Raw genomic sequence first — 23,646 nt, forward strand, 5'->3', positions numbered from 1 at the left:
AAATTCTGATCAACACAATGTGATTTTGCTGGCATATTTTGCACAATCATTCATGAAGATCGCTGCACTGGTATATTATTGTGCTTTAATCCATTTCAAATAAACCCGCCTCAAAAGCTACCTGAAGCAAACTTTGGTTGTTTAATATTTTAAAAGCGAACTAGACTTTAGACAATCCCTTCTTATTAGTTAAAGGTCATGCCTAGCAAAGCTTTTCTGTATGTTTTCTCATCTATGTATGGGCTCTGGAATGCTGCTCTGCTCTGAGCTGCACACACATGCAGTGAGAGCGGCCCATCATGCCTGTCCATCTGTTACCTCAACCTGCTCACAAGCTCGTTCACTTCAGTCGGTCTGCGTGTAAACCTGGGTGATCTGTGCAGGACAGAGATGAGCCGTCAACAGACAGACAGACAGACAGATACAGACAGACAGAGGCCTGATCCTAAACACAGAGGCTTGTGAATAAGGTTGTGAGAGTGATAAATGATAATTTCCTCAGTTCGAGATTGATGTTATTCAATGGATGTATGCGAGAGCATAAATAGAGATGGGTAGTGTGATGGTAGAATAGAACACTTGGGTGTTTGCAAAACACAGATGATGTGTTTGGTGGACGGAGCCTACATGGTGACAGAAAATGACAGTTCTGCAGTAAGCAGTCTATGGAAGCCACGGTATAAAACAATAAAAAAGGTAATTTCAAGTTTTTATCTCCACAATTCTGATTTTTTTCCCCTCACAATTCAGAGTTTATATCTTCAGAATAATAAGAATAATATTTTTTCCCCCCAGAATTGTGATATAAACACACAATTGTGATTAATAGAGTCAGAATTGGGAGATTTTTTTTTTTTTAAATGTAATTTCATGCTGTAACTGTAGGGGTAATACATTATGTCCCCTATGAACTGCATATGTGAATATTATATGTAGACCTAATGTTTACATCATATATATGCTTTAATAGTAGACTTAATCACAGGTTTTATCAGCCTAGTCTGTCCATTTAATGGCTTGACAATATAAATATGTGTAGACAGCTTTTTTATTTTAATGGAAATTATTTAGTTTTGACATGCCAAACCAAAGCTCTCTGATTTAAGCGCAGTGTGACTGTAGGTTGTTTACGGGTGCCAAAACACATCAGAACTTGCCACATTAACATATAGAATTTAACTGATGTGCTGTTACACCATGATGACTGTGCAAGTGGGCATTTATCATCTATTGTACAATGGCTTCAAATGTCATGTGTCCAGTCATATTTAAATTCTATTACTGTTTTGAATATCTTGATTTTAACTCAACCTTATGTAATATAACTTTTTGGTTCACATCCAATTAAAATAGGAAGAAAAATATATTATTTTTTTAAGTAATAGTCCATTAGATTATTAGAAGCTTATGTAATATACACTACCGTTCAAAAGTTTGGGGTCAGATAGTTTTGTTTAGAAAAAAAAACATTAAATTGATCAAAAGCTACATTTATAAGGTTACAAAACTTTTCTTTCATCAGAACTTTCTATTCGTCAAATAATCCTAAAAAGAAGCATCACTTACTGCACAAAAAAAGCAACACAACTATTTTTTAACACCGATAATGAGAAGGAATGCTTCTTGAGCACCATATTAAACATATTAAAATGATTTCTGAAGGGTCATGTGACACTGCAAAGCCAAATTTTCAGCAAAAACTACTTCAGTCTTCAATCACAGAATTAAATTCCATTTTTTTTTTTTTTTTTAAATATGTATTTTTGATTAAATAAATGCAGCCTTGGTGATCATAAGAGACATTTTTTCAAACACATAAAAAACATCGACCCCAAACTTTGGAATGGTAGTTTACACAGTATTTTGGGGTACAATTTCTGATAAAGATAGTATTATCTTAGATTAGAAGTAGTAGCCCTCTGGTGGATGCAAATCAAAGTTTAAGAACCTCTGATGCAAAACATGAAGACTTCACTATGAGTAGGGCAGAGAACAGGACTTCACACAACATATATACAGCATGAGATGTAATGGATTTGTGATTCAGCACATGACTGCTGATAGTGGAAGAAATGTAAAGAGAAGCACTGCACCTGTTGGTGTCTTTGAGACCCATGTAGGCCTGGGAGATCTCCTTGGCATCGGTCAGCTTCTGCACATCCTCAATGTACGGCAAAGGTTCAGTCATGGTTGCCTAAACACACACAGAAGATTCACACTCATGCAAGTTATAAATCACCGAATCCATCAACTAACTGACTTTTGAGCATCAGACACATCACAAGAACCATTTCTCGTTCACTTCATTCTCAGTTAATAAAAGTGATGTTTGAACTTGTAAACTGTAAAGTTAATATACAACGTTTGCGCTTTTCATATAAATAAATTGCCAAATGGCTTACAAACTCTTAATGTTCGACAATATCTTCCCAAACTCTGAACGACAGCAAACGACTAAAATGGAGATGGAAGTGATGTAAATGATTGTTCTGCTGTCTGATCAACATACCTTTTCATCCTGTTGTGAGTGCAACACAGGACAAAAGGAGAGATGAAGTTAGCAATCTTAACAAGACTTATGTTAAGCGAAGAATGTTAGAGACAGATATTAATGCACAAAAACTGAAGTAAGAATGAAAGGCTTCGTGTCTGACCTTGTGTTGCATGGCCTCTTTCTGACTGACGAGTTGAGAGCGCAGGATGAGCACCTCTTCCTTCCGCACCTCCAGTTCCTCGTTGGAGGAGTTCAGCTGATCCAGCAGGACAGTGTACGGAGGAGAACCCGGAGCGGCAGAACCGGCATCAGTGCTGCCTCTCAAAGACTGACGCATCTCGTTCAAATGATGTTTGAGCTTCTTATTCTCAGACTCCAACTCCTGACGCTGAAGAGAATTCAGAATTATCAACATACAAAAACATTTATGTAAAAAAACCCCATAATATTACTATATAACATGATATACTACACTGCTTTATCTTCCTCATTTCAGATTGTACTGGACAGTTTTTGTTCTATTTCCAGCTACGACAGCAGGAAGGTGTTTCAACACAGCTGTAATTTCATAAGTATTGGTCAAGGACCATACTAAAAACATATCTTTTAAAAATGATGCCATAAATTGACCTGAAATAGATATTTAAATATTTACTGGTAGTGTGGGCTACGATCAAATCTCACGTCAGGTCTCAGCTCGTGTACGCAAGCTTTTGAGTTAGTGTGAACTTGCGTGCGTGTAGTATAATAATAAATCTGGTGGAGAATTGTAATGAGAGCATTTTTTTCATTTAGATTATTACGTGTGTGTGTGTTTACCTTGAGAGATTCATACTCCAGCTCAGCGCCACGAGCTTTCTTATGTTCCTCATCATCCTGGCCAACAAGAAAACACATTTTCAATTACAGTAACAGTGTGTATGTAAAAGTATATGTATGTATGTGTGTTTGGGTTTACTTAGCTATACATTGAAAACAATATATCATAATTTTAAAGTTAAAAGACTGTAAAAAATCTATGGTAAAAACTTAATTGGTAACTGTAGGTTCCCTTACTATATACGGTGAAAAACTAAATAGATCTATCTAATGGGACATTTCATGTTCATTTTATAATTTAAGGGGAAAACTGTAAACGTAAACATTATATGAGTTAATGAAAGGTTCATTTTACTCGAACATATATAAAAAAAGTTATTGCTAATAATTTTGCAGAGGTATATGAACAAAAAATGTGTTGGTCATCACATTAAAAATAACATTTATGATATTACAGTTTTGAAGTGCTGGAAAAAGATGTGTAAGTTAGTGCTTGTAAGCGTTTAACTATTTCTGTCACAATACCATAGTTATGGTTAGAGTTACTACATTAGCCTAAATCCATGGTGAATGTTGCTGATTTGTGGACTGAAAGCCTTCTGTGTTTCTCCCGGTTTCCACGTCAGCGCTGTTTGATCTGATATCTATGGTTTATAACAGAGAACTCTGCGCCGAATCGGAATGTTTCTCACTGGATCTCGCAGCGATTATGAGGCGAATTCAATGGATTTCTTCACTGGATCTCCAGAGTCTGGATCTCCTAGTAACAGTGTCACGTGATCGAGATCGGCCCGCGACTGGCAAGTTCGGGGCACTGCGCTGTCTATTATTGGTCCGAACTAACAAATGGTCCGTGAAGCATAAATGAGTAGTGCATTTTTGTTCTGCTTTCATTTTGTTTGCATTCGGCAACATTAGGGTTAGGGTGCCTTAACTGCAATTTTTAGTATTGCATTAGTATTGCATTCTTCTCATGGGAATTTAATAATTTTTTACTTTTCAGTCTGAGTTAAATCTCTTTTTTGGCTTATTTTATCTGTAAAAGAAAACGTGCCTAATAATTCTGCACACCTGAAAATAAGGCGTTTTTCATTTCCAGCCTTCATGAACAATTATATATCACTTATAAATGACAAAATTAATTGTAGTTATTACGATTAATGTGGTTTGGAATTGGTAAAATGTGCCTGGAAAAAAATATGATCAGAAAACCAACGTGCCTAATAATTCTGCACGCACTGTATATGTTTGAGTAAAATTAACCTTTCATTAACCTTTCATATAATGTTTACGTTTACAGTACCAATATATACACGTGTATATATATAATTTTAGTATCTGGGTTAGGGAGATTTAGATTATATTTAACTTTAAATAAAAACATTGATGGTATGTTCTCATTCAGAAAGCAGAGTAAAGTGTGTGTGTGTGTGTGTGTGTGTGTGTGTGTGTGTACCCTAGCTCTAGCCCGCTGAAACTGCTCTTCCCTCCGATCGAGTTCGTTCTGCAGTGACTGTTTTTCTTGCTCTAGTTCGGATACTCTCTTCTGTAGTTTCAGGAACAGGGACATGTCCAGTATTCCTTTGGAAACATCCTGAGGAGAGAATAAAACGCATCCCATTTTTATATCCACAATATGTGCCATTTTATGTTTTATTCCTAGGATCTTTATAACGTCAAAAGCCAAAGAAAGTCAGAAATTAGATGACTTCTAAATGACTTCTGCTCTCACCTCCCCTCCGCGGGACCCTTCCTCGGACTCTGCAAATTCGGAGTTGTAGGTACATTCTGATTCGTTGCTGCTGTGTGTGGAGTCTGTGCGCCTGTGACCAGGTTTTGGAACATTCTAGAAGAAAGAAAGGACCCATCAGAGGACTGGAGGCTTTTACTGAAATGAGTGTGCTGGATCTGAGCCTAAACCAGACTAATCTTTCAGAATACCCATTGATTAGTTGATTTTCAAGATGTGAAGTTAAGTAATCCATAAATGATCGTGTCCTCACCACTGCAAGTGTGATCTCCTCTTTCAAATCGTCGTATTTCTCCTCTAGTCGGAGGTGTTCGGTAAGGAGGTTCTGGTAACGAGACCGTTCCTCGTTTAAATCGTTTTCTAGCTGCTGGGTTTCCTCCTTCAGAGCCCTCTGCATTTTGTCTATAAAACACATACATGTTAAACATCATTCACACACATTCCCAAAGAACAGTCAACCAATATTGAATTACTCAATCATCTGACTCGTGTTGTTGACACTGCAACAGGACAGGGACGAGTATCATGTTAGGAAAGCACACACAGAAATGACAGACACTGTTTATAAAGGATTTGAATTTGTTTTTTTGATCTGAGTGTACATTAGGTATAGCAGTGTGTAAGACTGGCCGATGATATTTTGCAATGTTTTTCATATTTTATATTATCGGAATATTAAATTTTCGGATGATTTTAATGTGCTGTTTATTTGCCCATTCGTTTTCCTAAAGACAGAGAAGTTTCACACCAGCGCTAAGTCAGAAATATTAAATAGAATGTCTGATTTAAACCTCAATAGATTTGGCACAATGACGATATGCAGTAATAAAATAGTTTGTTTGAACAATTAATTTGCAACCATGACTCAAAGATGTTCACATTAAGCTCCCATGTGACATTTTACATGCTTAAATTTTTAGGGCGTTTTTAGGGCCTGAAAAAGCAAACTTTTGAAAACGGGTTTCAAAGTGCAAGTTTTTGAAAACGATACCATTATTGTCTTGTTGTATTGTGTTAGTTTAGTAAAGTTTTAGTAAATACATTTTCTGAAGTCTATTGCAGATATAGATATTCAGACATGCGTCTAATCATGGCTGCAAATGCAGTCAACTTGCTCTTGAGTGTTGACGGACAGGCTTTGACTGTTCCAATATGGCGGATGGTTTATGTATAGCAGCCCACAGAAACAGCCGATAATGTAGATGTATATATATCTATGACCATGACAACAAATGAACACAAACTAGAAAACATGATAATGGAAGGAAACATAGGAAATAAAGCAACACAAACTAAAAGTCCATGAAAATGAAACCAAATCACCAACAAAATGTTACATTTTGTAGTTAAATAGTGATGTTTATTACAATATATTGCTATAGTGGTGCATATAAATGATGATTAACATGACTAAATATTCTGTGAAAAATATTAAATAGTTCTACCTTGTGTAAAAACACTGTTTTTAAAGAGTTTGCACATACATCGAACAACACTGACATATTCAAGTTTTTGCTTACCTGTCCACTGCTGGCCTTGTTCCTGGATCATTCGGTTCAGGTCGTTTTTCTCGTTCTTCAGCAAATGGTTTTGCTCCTTTAGTTCTGAGATCATCTGTCACAAATATTACACAAACACAATCAGTCGACTGCATGCCATTTTAGTCTTTAAAAGATTATATGAAAAAAAAACTATTAGCTGTGGTAATCTGCATCATGTCACAGATGCTTGTATTGAACGGGAACATTCATTTACTCATTCAATATTGTATTATTGTGGCTTTGTGAATCGTTCTATTCCTCTACTGTACCATCCTAAAACTAGGCTACTTCTAACATTTGTGCTGAGCGCTAGTCTCTATCTCTCTCTCACCTGTGTGAATGTACAGGTCTCTTCTCTTCCCAGATTTAAAGCAGTGTTTCTCTAATCCCTGAATATGGAGATAAACAGGAGTATATCTGTGTCTTTAGAGGGCACTACAATCTAGGAGGACTGTCTAAAAGCAGGGTAATGTGGGTAACCTGTGGGTCTAACTTGACTTTTATGAGGATCTATTGTGGAGAATTTGCTAATGCAGCTAGAATTTGCTAATGTAATGCCACACCATCAATGAGGTTTACGACACACGTCTGAGAAACAGATCAAACGCACACTTATATAAATTATTCATTTATATACGAGTCAAACACTAATAACTTGGACACTAATGCTACATTCACGCCATGTCGTAATTACCATAGTCTCAAGATGACAACATGTGACGTTATATTCAGAGCTGTTCACGTCCTCAGACTGGGAATTATGCGTTTTTTTGGCACCACTATCAACGTCTAAATTAATCTGCAGCGGTCAGGTAGTACAGCAGTCATGTGGTACAAGTAAGAGCTCTCAAGCAATTGCCATGGTACAAGCTGTAATTATGAGCTCCATGAGGACATGAATGCTTGTTACAAGTTGAAATCGTGTAATTGCGGTAATTACGACATGGTGTGAATGCACCTTTAGACATTTTAATATAATTAATTATTCTGTTTAACTAATTTGCAAAGGTTTTGTAAATCACTCAATGGTATGGGAGAACTTCATGACACAGGAATCATGAATGTACTGTGGTACATTTAAGTCATCGCTTTTTTGAATCAGTAAATTGACATGAGCCATCCAAATTAACTGACTTCTGGAACACTACTGAGTAATGAATCAAATGAACGTGTTTTCTATGAATCCGTTTACTAAAACAAGTCATTCAAATGAACCCTCTTTAAAGGAACACCACTGGGAGACGACTCAAACGCATCAGTGAATTTTGGTGAATTTAAGCTGTCTGGATGAATTGACTTCCAGGGCTGCATCTAACTCCAGTTTTAGACATATAGTACACTTCCCTAAGCACTTCCCCTCAGGGGAATCCCCGCTGCCATTTTGATGTGAGTTCAACTTCGTCAAGTGGGGAAAGAAAGTATTATTTGGACAGACCCTCGACCCCTCAATTTTGTCAGAGGGAGCGAGTCTACTCATATGTACACCAGGGAGATCCATAGACCACAACGCGCACATTGTTACGCCACAGCAGATAGCGCTTAATATTCCCACACAACTCTAGTGTTTGATTTTGGAGTTATTTTGACATTTACCGGCATATTACTTTTAGCTATCTTAAATTTTTTTTTTACACCGTTATAGTTCATTGTATTGTTATAATTTTCGTTTGTGTAATTTTTTAGATTTTGTCCAACAGCCCAAGCATACAGAATGATCCGTAAAACAAATCAATAAGGATAAAAAATTGTAAATAATAAATCAGATCCATAGCGGATTCCAAGTGATCAAGGGCTTATGACGTCCCATTTAAACCCGTTGCAAGGGTTCCGCCAGTAGTGGGCGCTCAATGTTAGCAATGACATACATCCGAGTGAACGAGACAGATGGAAATTAGCGAGGGAAGTGCATAAAGAAATGGACTTCAACGCAGCCCAGGATTGAGTAATGACAATGCATCAATGAGTCAATGCATCAATGAATCAGTTTGTTTTCAGTTAATTGAAATGAATGAGACAAATTAACGGATTTACTAAGTGAATAACCCTCAGCTTTTTGAAAAGTGCTTTGAACATCGCACTAGTACAGGCACATCACAGCTGCACACAACTACACAAGTGAACGTGCAGCACCTGTTCCATCTCGTCCTGGTAGGTTTTCGCCCAATCCTCGATGGCTTTCTTTTCCTTCTGTGTGTTCTTCAGGTCTTTACGCAGTCGCTCCAGCTCCTCCAGAAGAGTTGTAACTTTGTTGGCGTTGTTTTTGGCATCCTCTTCTGCCCCTCGCAGACGGTGGACTTCCACACGCATGCGCTCAGACTCTGCAGCATGGCTGATCTCTAGACCATTCAAACGCTCGCTGAGAGAACGGTTGTCCTTGTTCTAGAGTGAAACCAAAACAGAACATCAGTTAATTCTATTTAATTACATAAGTACGATTTTTGGGAAATTTTAGTTCTTGAATCAGAGTAATTTTACTTTATTGAATTTATCTTAAATATATTTTTTTACATCATGACAGTCTTTGTGTTTTGCAGTGTTTTTGCTTTGCAAAATCCTGTTTCTCTCTAAGTTTAAATAAAATTTTTACTCCAATGTCCCAATAAAATTCCTTTTCAACATGGATTCAGACTTTTAAACTCCACTGTGCAAAACCTTTAAACTGATAATGAACCTATATTATACTTTTTCATCATATGATGATACATTTTCAATTAAAACCTTTAACTGTCATTAGAATCGGTACATTACATTGACAGCTACATAAACACACACTTATGCCCTATTCGGACGGGATTAGTTTTACAAGTGTAGATAGACTAATGTAATTTTACCACAGAACGTCTGTAGTATTAATGGCCAATTCACCCGGGATAAGAAATCTCACTAAAACTAGCAGAAGTGGGAGGGGTAACTCGATTTATGCACCGTCATAACCTCCCTGTCGTCATGTGTGTATTACTTTGCTTCCTGATATCACGTGTACAAACACATATAATCTATATATAACCTATATATATAACAGTTAAAACTCAGTTAGGTCCGATCGAACGATTTATTAATTAAATTCAGACTGGATTATGTTGGTAATAGGCACTTACCAATATCTAAAATAATTTTCGTGCCTCTATCAAGTGCTTTTGACCTTCTTTTTGATCTGAATGGAATTCGGAAAACACTTGAGTTTTGCCACAGACTTGTCCCACCACCTAGAACGCAACTGAATGCTTTTTCAAGCGCCTCCATACTTAAAAAAAGTGGAAAACTACTTTTAAACAGGAAATGACAGAATATGTACGTACATATTTACAGCAGGCCTTTTCGCACGGAATTAGTATTACCTGAGGTAATTTTCCTGACCTTTTTATAGATGGTAAAAGTTGCCGTACTCGTTACTGACATTGTCCGTAATGATTCATTTTACACATGGGGTACTTTTTTATCCCTGTGTGCACCAAACCCATCTTAAGTGTTTGCTGCCAAAAAAGCTAATGAACCCATCCCGTTTGAAGTTCCAGTAGTGTCAGTTACTTTTCAAATGTTATACGGTCAGATGAAACAAAAACATTAGCTTTTTTGGCAGCAAACACTTAATATGGGATTGGTTCATACAGGGATAAAAAAATACCCCATGTGTAAAATGAAATACTCTGCTGGATCTTTAATGCTGTGGGCCTAATTTTCTGCCAGAGGTCCTGGACATCTTGTTCAGATACATGGCATCACAGATTCGATCAAATACCAACAGATAAAAAATCTAAACCTGACAGCCTGTGCTAGAAATCTTATAACGGAGAACAGGATGTTGTATGGAGGAATGGTCTCTGATCTCTTGCCAGGTGTTCTCCAAACTCATCAGGCATTATAGGAGAAAACTCAGAGCTGTTATCTTGGAAAAAAGAGGTTGCAAAAAGTGTTAAATAAAAGGGGGCAAACAATTTTTCCCAGCGTGTTTTGGAGAAAAACAGTTATTTCATAATGTGATTTTTCCCCCACTTTCAATTATTTTACTTCAATGAAAGGTTAGATTTTAGCACATTTTTTAAATAAAATATCAAAAGGATTAAAAATGCAGATTTATTTTTTACAGCCAAATTTGATCATATTTACCAAATACTTTTTCACACCACTGTAAATGATGTTATCATACATAGCTAACACACTATGACTCATTCTAAAGGAACTAAAATCAGCTAGAAACAAATTAACACTGACATCATAAAGTCAACATGAAAGCATGCATGTAACCCAGTTTCCTTCCATAACCTGATGTTTTTTTGACTAAATGATGATATTCACAGGACAAAAAGGAGGGTAGAATTTGATTGGGAAAAGTAGAGTCAACATGACAGCTGGTTGGATGGAAGGAAGCTAAAAAAACAAAAGGGTGAAAATTGCTTCATGGGTGGAGCAAGCTATTACATTTTATGAAAGATTTATGATGACAAACTTTTTTATGGAACAAAGTGCACTGATGCACAAGAAGAACAGAAACGAGCATTACAAATTCATATTGGCTTAAGAAAATCCTCCTGAGTTTTACGCTGGACATACAAAAGAGTAACTTTTGTTTTGCTACTCAGAAATCATATTAACTAAACTTTTGAATGAGGCACAATAAGCCACATCATCTCAGTGTGAAGTGTGGTACCTGTTCGTCTATCCTGCGCTGCAACTGCATGATCTTGTTCTCCATGCCGATGTTGAGTTTCTTGAAGTGTTCGACCGAGCGCGCCTCGATCTTGAGTTTTTTGAGTTCCTTCTTGGCTCGCATGCGACGGATGCAGCACTGCAGGTACACGATGGCTCTGAGCGATCGCTTGAACCACTGCCGCGCCAACCAGCCGCGCACCATCTTCTGAATGATGATGGCCTTGTGCTCACGCAGAAGCTAAACAAACACACAACAACACATGATGAACAGGAGAAAACACAAATATACAAAAGAGTTAAGAAAGACATAGTGATCACTACAGTGACAGCGCAGTGAAATGCTCTCAAATCGCTTTTCTCTCTCACACCTTCTGCCTTTTTAATTTGCAGATATTACACATCCTGCCGCGATAATCCACTGCTGATCAACAGAGGTCTGACTGAAGCAAAATAGAGGAGTGAGAGAGTAAGTAATAATACAGCCACAGCTGCTGTGGTCCATCAGTGGGACAGTCCCTACACTGGAACAACCTGTTGCCTGTGAGATCACATGACCAAACACACTGGCTAAGAGACATGAGGTCATCACAACACTGTGCTACTTCATCCTCTTCCAGAGGCTTCAAAAACTTTAACTAGAGAAAACCAGTGATCCAGCAAAACTCTAGGTTGATCTCAGGATGAAACAGAATTGCTACTTTCTTAGTTTAATAATTTATTTATTGTTTTGTTACTGGAAGGTAACTCTTTTCAAATAGTCTAGAGTGGAACCAATCACACAAACTTTTACGGTTTTATACTCTTGGCAGCCAATTACTCATCACTTAAAATAATCTCTCAATATTTCAAAACTCATTGTGGTTTATTCTCGTTTTCCTGCTGTTACAGATTACACCTGGGTGCAAAAAGTCTCTACATATTTTATTAGATTTTTTATCTTTAATTTCATATATTAGTTGTTTACTCTGTTTATAAGCTGCAAATGCTTTGGAGATAAAAACATACCATTTCTTTCATAAAAAGAAAGATTTATATCAAATATTTGAAATTTGAAATCAAAACATTGGAAAAAAAATGAAATTTTGAGATTTTACATGAAATTTATATTACCGTTCAAAAGTTTGTTTGGCATTTATTAATAATGATACTTATTTGAACTAAGTATCTCATGCTCACCAAGGCTGCATTTATTTAAAATTTATTACATTTATTTAGCATGCATTTACATAAAAAAGGAAAACTACAATATTGCAAAATATTTTTACAATTGAATTCATTCCTATGAAGGCTAAGCTGAATTGTCATTGTCGTCAGTGTCACATGATCCTTAAGAAATTATTTTAATATGCTGATTTACAGCTCAAGAAACATTTCTTCTTATTATCAATGTTTCAAATGGTTAAACTGCTTAATATTTTTGTGGAAATCGTGATACACTTTTTTTCAGAATTACATGATGAATAATAAGTTGAAATTAATGCATCCTTGCAGAGTAAAAGCAAACTTCTTTCTTTATAAAAAAAATGAACAAACTTTTGAAGTGTAAATTGAAATTAAATTGACTAATTTTAGAATCAGTCACTCCTATGTGTTTAATCCACTGCACTTTTAACCTCATTCAGTTCCCTAGGGGTGTAGTTAGCCACTTTCACAGGTCATGTGTCCAATGCCTGAAATAATTCACTGGTTTCTAGTGCGTTAATTATAAACCACCCTGCCAACATCATATGTTACCCTGATGCATGCAAGTATAAAATCCAGCTTGTTTAAATGTTACAGCAAAAACAGAACTAAATTACAAAATGCAAAGGTGCATGTAAATAAAAGTGCAATATTGAGAATAGAAGAGTTAGAAGTGTATTGTTAGCAGTGTGTTTGTGAGGCTTGTATATGTGAGATTGTGTAAAAGTGTATTAGAATGTGTAGTTTCCTCCTCACCGCTTTGTACAGTTGTCTGGCCATGTAGGCCCTGAGGATGCACTGCATGGCCAGAGCAGCAGCCTGCTTGCGTTTGTAACATGTTCTCTGGACATACATGCGCTGGTACTTCTGAATGATGATTGCAGCACGTGTGCGACGCAGGAATTTTGCAAGACTGTGGGTCAGGAAGAACAACGTAGAGGTTAACACATGCAAACCTCCCCACTTAAATACTAAAAAACAGTTTAGAGTGCAATATTTGGGTTCTCCGAAGTAAGAATTCAATTCATATTTTAACAATGACTTATAAACCCTTAAAGACAGATATACTGTGAGCTCCAATGTTGTTAATGAATGGTATATGCTTTTGTTGAATCTATCAGTTCACATTATTTGAACCTATTTTCCAAAGAATGGTGTTTAAGAGAGGAATTTCTGGTGAAAAACTACATTACCCTACCCTGGAAACCCAGAGTTCTCGCAAGAGCACAATTTGAATTTGCTCAGCAAGTCACTCTGGCATTGAGTAATGATGCTCATTAAATATGCCCTTGTAGCCGAGCTGCACCAATCACATCGGGTTATCTGATATAGGCGGGCCAGAGGCGAGCTAAACAGAAGACGACAGCGCTGTGACGTCGAAGTCATTAGTAAACATTGCAAGATGGCTATGGATGAACACCAGTTGTTTGAAACAGCTTTGGCTGCTACAATGAACGAGTTAGACTTGGCTTTTCATCTAAAAGACGAACAGAAGATGGCGCTCAAATCGTTTCTTTGCAAGAAGGACGTTTTTGCTGTTTTGCCGACCGGATACGGCAAGAGTCTAATCTACCAGTTAGCTCCGCTGGTACAGTAGCTAAGCGTATGGGGCTCTGGATACGTCACCCCGTGGATTGTTGTGATTGGTCGTAGTGCTATCCAATTGCGTGCAGTGAGATTTTCAAATGCATGCTTGGTGCCGCCCCTTGAGCTGGGCGATTTTCATTACTCAATGCCAGACCCTTAATCTTTCGGATTTGGGTCTGGATTCCCAGGCTAACATTACCCATGATTCTAAAGAAAATTCCACCAATCAGAGTCATGGTGAGAAAATTGCACAAAAAGATCTCTGCAGCGAACGGCCACTACCATGATGCACTATGAATGTCTCCCTACGCTAATTGTAAATGTATGCATATTTTGCAATAAATGTAATATATATATATATATATATATATATATTTAATCAACATCTTTAAATCAATAGTTTTATACTTCATTTTAATTATGATGAATGTGATTCAACTACAATTATGTGATACGATTTTGCTCTTTCCCTCATTAAAGTACACAGTCTTGTGCCTTTGTCTTTTAAAAAAAATGTTTCTGTTGTCTTCTAATCAGAGTTTGTAATGTTGTAATTTTCCTTAGCTGGGCTGGTTTGGTTCGGTTCATGGCTTTAAACTCATAGCTTATAATTCCTGAACCATCTCCACAGTCAAAGTGAACGGGCACTGTTACATTCTAGAAGCTCCGGGTCATCTTATTTTGTATGATTCTGCTTTTCATAAATTTAGTCTGACTCCGCCCACTATGAGATGAGTCCCCTCCCCCTCACCAGCGGGCCTGGTGTCCACGGACGTATCTCTGGATGGTTGTGGCAGCATGTTTCATGCGCAGGTACTTCTTGCGCGCCAGCCAGCAGCGGATGGTCTTCTGGATGCGGATGCAGGCAGCACGCAACTTATCTGCACGCAGTTTCTCCAGGTACGCAACCTGCCCCGCTCGGAAGAAAATCTTGGTCTTGCCAAACTGGTACTTATCTGGATCCTATTGAGAGAACAAAAAAATGGAGAGAGAATTAACAGACTTTTCATTCATGTTAAACTTTACCTTCCACAAAATTTTCTATAGAAAATGTGAGTATTGCCAATTCTGGGTGGTTTTCAGGGCATTGTTGCTATGGTTTTAAGTGTTTTTTTTTAATCAGGTCAAAAGAGTCCAAGTCCACACAGAGTATAAATATAGTTTTATAAGCTGAATTGTCCTCTTTTTGTACCTGCACAAGTTTCTCCAAAACGTTCTTACAGGTCATCTTCCTGTCCGGCAAAACATCTTTTTGTACCATCAGGACACGATACCTGCTAAAGAACTCTTGATACGTCCACCTGACAAACAAAAGTAGTCGTGCAAACAAATATACAGTCAGGAAGTGTTTGACAAAAGGGAGTTCAGTATGGTAATGTATAGATCTTCACTGTACCTAGATGGGAAACCAGCTGCGGAGATGCGTATTGTTTCCAAAACTCCACATGCACGCAGTTGCTGCACTGCCCTCTTGGGGTCAAACCTGGTAATGACAGAAATCTGATATCAGCCTAGAATCACTATCACTTCTTCTAAATCTACTGATATAAACACAGTTCAAAATGATATTTAGAGTGAAATCTCATGAAGAAAAAATAGTAGGCCTGCATACTGTCTAAACTAGTGAGCTGCCAACCTAGACAGCTTTTTGGGGCATGATTGGCACACTCCTGATATGTAGTGAAATTATGCTACCTTTTGCAGTTCTGTTTAGGACTGCAGGTAGCACATACATTACACGCTGCAGCTTTAATATAGGCAAAATTTCTTCATATAAGATGCCGGACAAAGTTTAGGGAAATTTTGTAGGTTTGGGAATCTTTATGCATCTCTCGATTCTGAGAAAAACAATCTGATTCTAGGTTCTCAACTTTTTTGTATCGTTGTACAACAAAATATTCAAAGCCCCCCTCTTCAAATTCGTTAAGATATTTCCGGTACTTGCTGAGATTGTGACAAAGAGGCCTGTTTATTATTATTTTTATTGATGTATTGAATTAAAGGCAGGGTAGGCGATTTATTCCAGAAACATTTTTTGTTATACTGGTTAGAAGTCTCTTTACATCCTGATAGCAATCACTAAGTTAAGTTGTCTAAATGTATTTATATGTGTGTATAAATGTATGTCTAAATGTATTTATATGCGCCATAACTACTGTAATTTAGATGGAAGAAATGAAAACCCATGATGTTATACTCTGAGCAGTTTGTGACTTGAATTTATGCATTTCAATGGCAACACTATCAATGCAGAAATTAATCTGCAACAGTCAGGTGGTACAAGTAACAGCTCTTTAAGTTGTTTGTATATTATAACTGTAATGTTTTGTGCTTTGAGACATGAGGTAGTTTAATGCTTTTGGGCGTGGCTTTTGACACGCTTTGAAGGGAGAGTGGAATCTTATGCTTTTAAAGCTAGCTTGCTAATGCTAGCCTCTCTAAAAATCACCTACCCTACCTTTATTATGTTTGCTGTTGGTTTATTTAACATTTATAACTATTTAACCACAATCAATTTTGTGATTTAATTTTGTGATTATGTTCTGTATTAAAACAACAGTTATTGAAGGAAAATTAAAATACATTTTAAGTTTACATTTTGATTTTATGTGTTCATTTGTAGCATTGTAATTTAGATTAAAGTTAGGTTATTTTAATGCATTAATAATACATTATTAATTTAAATACTTATATGTTATCCTGAGGCCCACTTGCAAGTTTGCTGAGGCCCTCTAGTATAAGTCTCAACTTATGATCACAGTGTGTATACACAGAGAGAGAGAGAGAGAGAGAGAGAGAGAGAGAGAGAGAGAGAGAGAGAGAGAGAGAGAGAGAGAGAGAGAAAAAGACAGAAAGCTGATGAAAAACTGACGTGAAGGCAAATTTGTAATCGTTGGGTTTGATGCAGCGAACGTAATGCGGCGTAGTCGCATTCAGCGTCTCCATCAGCAGATGCAGAGAGTTACGGAACTACAGAGAGAGAGAAGTAAACATTTATTCAAATTCTAACATAAACTTGCAGTATTTTTAATCTCATCCACTGTCACTGCTTATTTACACAGTATAACACAAAAATACATTCAAATTCATGTACTTAGATATTCAATAAAAGTACAAGTAAGAGTAGGCTTCTACCTGCAGTCCGACTGTCTTCTTGTGTTCTTTGCTAGCTTGGCCAGCTTTGCTCTTGACTGGTTTGACACTGAGGCGAGTGCGTCCTCCAGTGGTAGGAGCAGCACCGGTTGGACTCGTTGCTTTCTCCTCATCATGGAACAGCTCCACCAGCAGGTCAAACTGGGAATTACAGCCAAGACAGACTTAACATACAAGCCATGTGGGGAAGAGTGGTCAGATAGTGTACCATCATTAGTCAAAGGGACTTTTGGACATGGAAATTAAGCGAAGATCTTATTAAAAAACTTTAATTAGCTCTTACATTTTTTTAATTAAAGTCCCCCTGTAGTCAATAATTTGTATCCCTTAAAACTCATCTTTGATTACCAAAATTACACATTTAAATGTTTTTTCCTTGATTTTTTTTTAATTCATGCCTTAAAATAGCCTGAATGTAACTCTACACCCTTTGCCTCATTTAGTATATGCGGTTCTATGAATATACAAATTAGCCCCGCCTCCACTCACTCGCACCAACTCAGAGATCCACTCGTTGACGATCACACATTGACGTGATTGGTTACAAGGTAGTTTGTTATGTCAGAAACACCAGTGATTTCAAACCGCGTTTTTGAGACTGTCTTTGGTTCACAGCGGTTTTAAGGAGAAAATACTCAGCAATGGTGTTGACTTATGAATTTGCACATGGTTTGTCTTAAAGCATATTAAAAATACCACATAGACATATAAACAACTTGATTTTCACCACAGGGGGACTTTAAATTAATTTGTATATGGACTCAGCTCCAGATAAAGTCAGTTGTCACTCCTCTTCTGAGTGCTTAATCCTGTTATGTACATGGTTTACTTATTTACGGAAGTGAATCATTCTTTTAAAGGAAGAAGCCCCAAAAAGCTGTAGTTTACAGTGATTTCAGAATATCTAAGGGGAGTTGTTAGGTCCAACGAAGAGCGGAGTGCCTAAAACCCATGTTTAGCGGTTTTAAAAATCACTGTAAACCATGGCTTCACGAAACTCATTGCTTTTATAAAATGGTTGATACATTTTCCTGGCAAGGTTCCATTAAAATAAATGCACAACAGCAGTGATACTGATGTAATGATATCAACAGGAGTATTTTACAACAGTTTTGAATGTGTGACCAATCATAATCAAGGACGCGAACTATCCATTTTATAAAAGAGAATTCACTCCTGAAAACTTTAGGGAGTTACAACTGAACTCTTAACTGAACTGTGTTAAATGGTTAGCATTCATGTTTTTGTACAGGCTTGAGACATTTGAGCATTTGCCACTTCCAAAACTTAGCAGTGTGTCGTAGCCTTTGTCAACTGAACTAAATCTGTACACTCAAAGTATCACTTATTTTAATCCAGTAAAGCATAATAAACAATTATGCATATTAATGAACAGAAGGGGCCATGTACTCAGATAATGTCCCTAGGGTCTCATTTACTTTGATCGCTAAGAGTTTGCGTTCTGAGGGACACTAGTGCTGGTACTGAGCAGCATGCAGCCTAAGCAAAATAAAAGTTATTATGGGACCAACAATTTAAACATCAAGTCCCCACACAGCAAACAAACAAACTCCAGCTTTGTGTTCTAATGTTCTGCCTGTTTTTACATTTTTTTTGTCTATGTATAGTACATATGGATTTCTTTGACTGTTGCATTTTAAAAAGCGTAGTTCACCCAGAAATGAAAATTCCGTATGTATTATTGTTCTGTATTGTACTGCATTATGTATTATTGTTATAAACCTGTATGTTGTTATTTTTTCCCATTAATTACCTTGATCATGGCGGCCAGCCACAATTTCATAATGAGCCAAAAATATTTTTGCACTTTTCATAACATAAAATATCTCTAATGTAGTGATTTGAGCCATTGCTTTGGCAAAGCATCTATCAATCAAATTAAAAGGCTACGAATATACTGTATATATTATCATGATTATTATTATTATTATATTGAAATTGTTTGGCTTCCACTATCACAACTAAAAAAAGAGGTTTGAGTCCACTTTAAATGCAAAGAGTTTTTGGTCACTGGAAAGCTCTTAATTGTGCTCTCAATGTACACCAGATTGAAGAGTTGGAGTTTTTCCCTCTTTTCCACCTCGTTTTTAAATCGCTTATGAATGCCCGTGTGGCCGTGCGCATTTTACTTTCGCTTTCAAAGTAGCGGCAAATCTGGAGCGACAATTGCTTGAATAGTGTGTTCATTATTACTATTAATGAAAACCACCTAAACAAAACAGTACAATGACAAACTTAAAACTTGGAACTTTTAGTAACAAAACGAATAAGACGAATAAGGTGTGTAAATTAGAAGTGTTAACTCCAGATGCTGCCACCATCTTCAGACAAAGTTTACAGATTGCCTCATTAATGTTTGCAGGTTCCCTATTAGCATTGGGTTTAAATCCAAAATATTGACAAATAGGTGCTTTCACATTTCGTTTTTGAAACCAAATCTTCCGCCATTGTCTTGTCTGTCAGCTCGCCTCTCTCGTCACGTGATAAATGAAATCTGACTTCTGCTGCGACTCTCGTTCGGCTCACGCTGAATTGAGCAGACGCGTTCAGTTTTTAATTGAACTAAATGATTTTATCACAGTAACAGACTATCGCAACAAGCCTACTTTAAAATGAACAAACATTTATTCTGCGGCGACATGCCCTCAAAGTCTCACTGTTGGAAACACTTTCAGAGAATAATGACTAAAATCTGTTTATCAGATAAAGCTCATATGAAGTTTATGGATCACATCGACCAATTTTTTTTTGTTCTTTTTGGGCTGGTCACTATAAACTGAAAGTGAGTGAATAATGACTAAATCTTAATTTCTGGGTGAACTGTCCTTTTAAGAGCGTCAAAAATGCTGATGTCACAACATTTCAACTAAACAGATGTTTCATTCTGTCTGGGCAGTTGAGTTTGTTTGGATGGTGTTTGGAGGCTCTAGAGCTGAAGCGGTTTTATTTTTCTACAGAATCAATGCAGTATTGAGATTGTGCCCTGCACAGCAGAAAGCAGCAGACTGAACATGCTGATACACACACACGCGCACGCATCTCTCATACGCACACACATCCAAACTATCCAATCTTAATTTTTGTATCTACTAGACAGCAGTGATATTAGAGAGATAGAGAGCTAAAGAGACAGCATGTATATGCTAAATTTTACCTTCTGCAGGGGTACAGGTAGTCATGTTCACAAACAACACATAGACAACATGACACGATGAGAAAATAGAAACAGAATTACTAAATGCAGAAAATACAGATACATCAGACAGATGTATATAATGTACTTGCTGAACAGCAAAACAGCTCAGACACCAGCTCTGAATAATATTATGTTGGCTTGACAACGCAATATCAAATATCATTCTAAATTTCTCTTTTCGCGGTCCACGTACAAAAAGAATCAAAGAGGATTGGACTCACTTCAGATAATATATCTTTTAGTGCTGTCAAATGATTTAAAAATGTAACTAATTAATAAAAAGATTCTGTAATTGCGATTAATCACACCTAACATTAAAATCTGTAATATGTTTATATTGTAAAACAGATTTTCACATTGAATATCCAAATTATTGTAGAACAACATAAAGACGGTATATTTTAAATATTTGTTTAATGGCATCTTTATATTATGAATGAAGGCCAGTAACACTGATACCAATACTGCAACTGATGTCTCTGTTAATGTAAATTGATTTTTATTTCAGTTTCTATAGGGATGAAATGAGTAATTACATTCACATTACAGTATAATTAAAAGCCATAATTTTATACATTTAATAGGCTTAAAAATATAACAACTTTTAAGTGAACTTAAAACAATCTTCACATAAATTCAATTAGCTGTGCATTAAAGCTGCAGTCTGTAACTTTTTTGGGTTAAAAAATATCCAAAAGAAAAGTAAATTTTTTGCAAGCAAGTACATTATCAGCCAGTGTTCAAAACTATCTGCTTGCCTTAGCTCGATTCTAAACGGTAAGCTTGTAATAATGTTTTTAATTCCAGTGGTACTGGTGGATTTCCGCGGGAAATTCGAGCATGTCTTTGCATCATGTCACATCTGTACACATAAAGAAGGTGTCCCGGCTAGTAGGCTATATTGCGTGTGAGGATGTTGGAGGTGGAGATTTATAGCCTTTTCTCACAGCACTTGATTTAATTAAACTTATCAATTTGATGGCGGATCTAGAAAGGTTCAAATGACAATCACCAGTGAGAACTGGAGATTCACCCTTTGTAAAATGCAAAAGACTTCGGACTTCGGACTGGCCACAGAAAAAAAAAAGAGACTGCAACCGGGCCCATGCGAAAACAAGAAAAAATATCGGAAGGGCATTAAATGTAGTCACACAATGCTGATGTTGTTAACATTAACAATTTGAGAACAAAGTATAATTTGCATGGTTTGACGTGATATGATAAGCGATCGTTATTTGATCAGCACGATTTACTGCAATGCTTTTTTCCCCTTGGTCAGAACAAAAGTGGATGTTACTTGTTCAGATGACATTTTCCAGTGAAAATTCTTATGTTGGTCATACTTCCAAAAAGTAGAATCTCTGATTCCGAATGACAGCATCCACACCGGCACAACCCACGTAAAGTTGATAATTCCACAAATAACTGCAATTGTAGATTTCGAACAGAGATGGCGACAAAGAGGAAAAACTACGGACTGCAGCTTTAAATATAGTGTGTTGTATATAGAGTAGTAATACATAGAAGTGATGATTCAGTCTGTCAATATCAGCTCTCTATGTTTGAAAGAGAGCTGTTCAAGTTAATTTTGTGCATTAATTTTCACAATAAGTAAGAACAATTGTGTACTTTAATCACTGAAACAATATTTGACAGCCCTAATATCTCTTTGGGGAAAAAATAAGCATCAAGCCCTAGAACCGATGTCAAATTTCATCTTGACAAACAAATGAATGGAGAATGATTGAAAATATTCATAAGTTTTTACGACGTTTAGCTGATGTCTGGCTAATTTATAAGAAAATATAAATGTGTACCTAGATGAAGTAAGCAAACACACACATGATATTATGAACAGATGATTAATGATATGAATGTGAAGCAAAATGAATATGGTAAAAACAGATGACCAGTGTAACGTGAAGTGAAGGATTTGGATTATCCGCTAACAGACTGATCTGGAAAAGCACCAGAGAGCCCGAGCCTATTACTGATATCAATTGTTAATTTTAAATAATACTTGACTTAAAGAATAATTCTGTCAATCAAATTCAGTTTGAGGCATTAATATTTTTCCCAGGCAGTTTGGATTAGTACGGCATGTGTTTGCTCTTACCGCACACATTTACTGCCTCACGCTGAGGAGAAAAAGCATTAAAGAGCATTCAGAAACCCCCAGATACAGATGAAAATGATATGATTTTACAGAATCAAAGGGCACTTAAAAGTTCACTTAATCAGAATAAAAACTACCGAGACTTGTCCATGATTTTTCAAAACTGAATTTTTCTAAGCCTGAAAACATAATTCCTTATTTCTTTGACTTGTGGGAAGCCCTACAATTTTTTAGCAGTTAGGTCAGGTCAATAAAAAGCACAGAAGCTTTTGTGGCTAGTTCACTAAAAAACACAGCACAATAAGAATACCATGGTATTCTTTGATATACCTTGGAGTACCATGTAAATGCCATCCCAGCTAACAGAGAACGTTCTCAAAACTTTGGCTAGTATTCTGGCAATCCTCTTTATACATTTATGAACCAACGTTCTTCCAGTAACGATAATAGAATATTTTTTCAGAGATACCTGGTCTTTAATAATGTTCTCAAAACATTAATACAAAAACGTTATTTATGCATTGTGTTCATTTAACATAAAATAATGGGACGTTTTGAACATTCAGAGACCTTTCAGAAATAAAGTGTTCTTGACTTAATGAGAACGCTAGCAAAATGTTCTTAGAACATATTTTTGTTAGCTAAGATGGTAAATAAATACTGAAATAATTCAGTACCACGGTTTATATCAAAGTGCTATGGTATTACAATCTGATCATTTGTTTGGGAAACTCTGATCTCTGAACTCTGATCTATGGAGCTTTTCATTCAGTGTGCCTGTGTCTCTATTACCAAGTATGTTTTAGAAGTATGTACCTTCCTAAAAAATCCACAGAACACACCCCAGGCCATGAAGGCACAACTGACGGGTGAGGATTGACTTCATAACACGAGCAGGTATGCAGTAGCGCTCTATCTGAACCGGTGTCATTAAAGAGCAGTCAGAGCTGCTGAGTCATGCAAAGGCTCTTTTAGAGCTTAGAAACAGCTCTGATCTTTAGATACTGTGACTCAAGATACCGTAACATGGTGAACTAAAACGGAACAAGGATATGTAAGGATCCAAAGAGCTAAAAATATGAACTTATACTCCCTCAGTTGTGTACATATGTTGGAACAGTGCCAACGGACTGCACT

The 23,646-nt window shown here is 36.7% G+C and overlaps 1 protein-coding gene across 4 annotated transcripts in view; it reads right to left on the reverse strand.

Annotated features, from left to right (window-relative positions):
• myo5aa (myosin VAa) overlaps window positions 1-23,646 on the reverse strand; it is a 95,884-nt gene that overhangs the window by 22,992 nt on the left and 49,246 nt on the right. For 2 of the 4 annotated variants that reach the window (XM_084123718.1, XM_084123717.1), the window contains exons 15-30: window positions 17,159-17,317; window positions 16,896-16,993; window positions 15,420-15,506; window positions 15,216-15,324; window positions 14,775-14,986; window positions 13,193-13,349; window positions 11,253-11,492; window positions 8,735-8,983; window positions 6,584-6,677; window positions 5,317-5,465; window positions 5,046-5,159; window positions 4,770-4,907; window positions 3,314-3,370; window positions 2,655-2,882; window positions 2,094-2,194; window positions 319-375 (exon numbers count right to left, since the gene is read on the reverse strand). In XM_084123718.1, the coding sequence (XP_083979844.1) occupies window positions 319-375; window positions 2,094-2,194; window positions 2,655-2,882; window positions 3,314-3,370; window positions 4,770-4,907; window positions 5,046-5,159; window positions 5,317-5,465; window positions 6,584-6,677; window positions 8,735-8,983; window positions 11,253-11,492; window positions 13,193-13,349; window positions 14,775-14,986; window positions 15,216-15,324; window positions 15,420-15,506; window positions 16,896-16,993; window positions 17,159-17,317 (2,249 nt within the window). The remainder of the gene's footprint in view (window positions 1-318; window positions 376-2,093; window positions 2,195-2,654; window positions 2,883-3,313; window positions 3,371-4,769; window positions 4,908-5,045; window positions 5,160-5,316; window positions 5,466-6,583; window positions 6,678-8,734; window positions 8,984-11,252; window positions 11,493-13,192; window positions 13,350-14,774; window positions 14,987-15,215; window positions 15,325-15,419; window positions 15,507-16,895; window positions 16,994-17,158; window positions 17,318-23,646) is intronic. The other 2 variants (XM_084123720.1, XM_084123719.1) reach the window with 1 other exon arrangement.

Source organism: Abramis brama, assembly GCF_963993115.1.
Source record: "Abramis brama genome assembly, chromosome: 9".
Lineage (NCBI taxonomy): Eukaryota > Metazoa > Chordata > Actinopteri > Cypriniformes > Leuciscidae > Abramis > Abramis brama.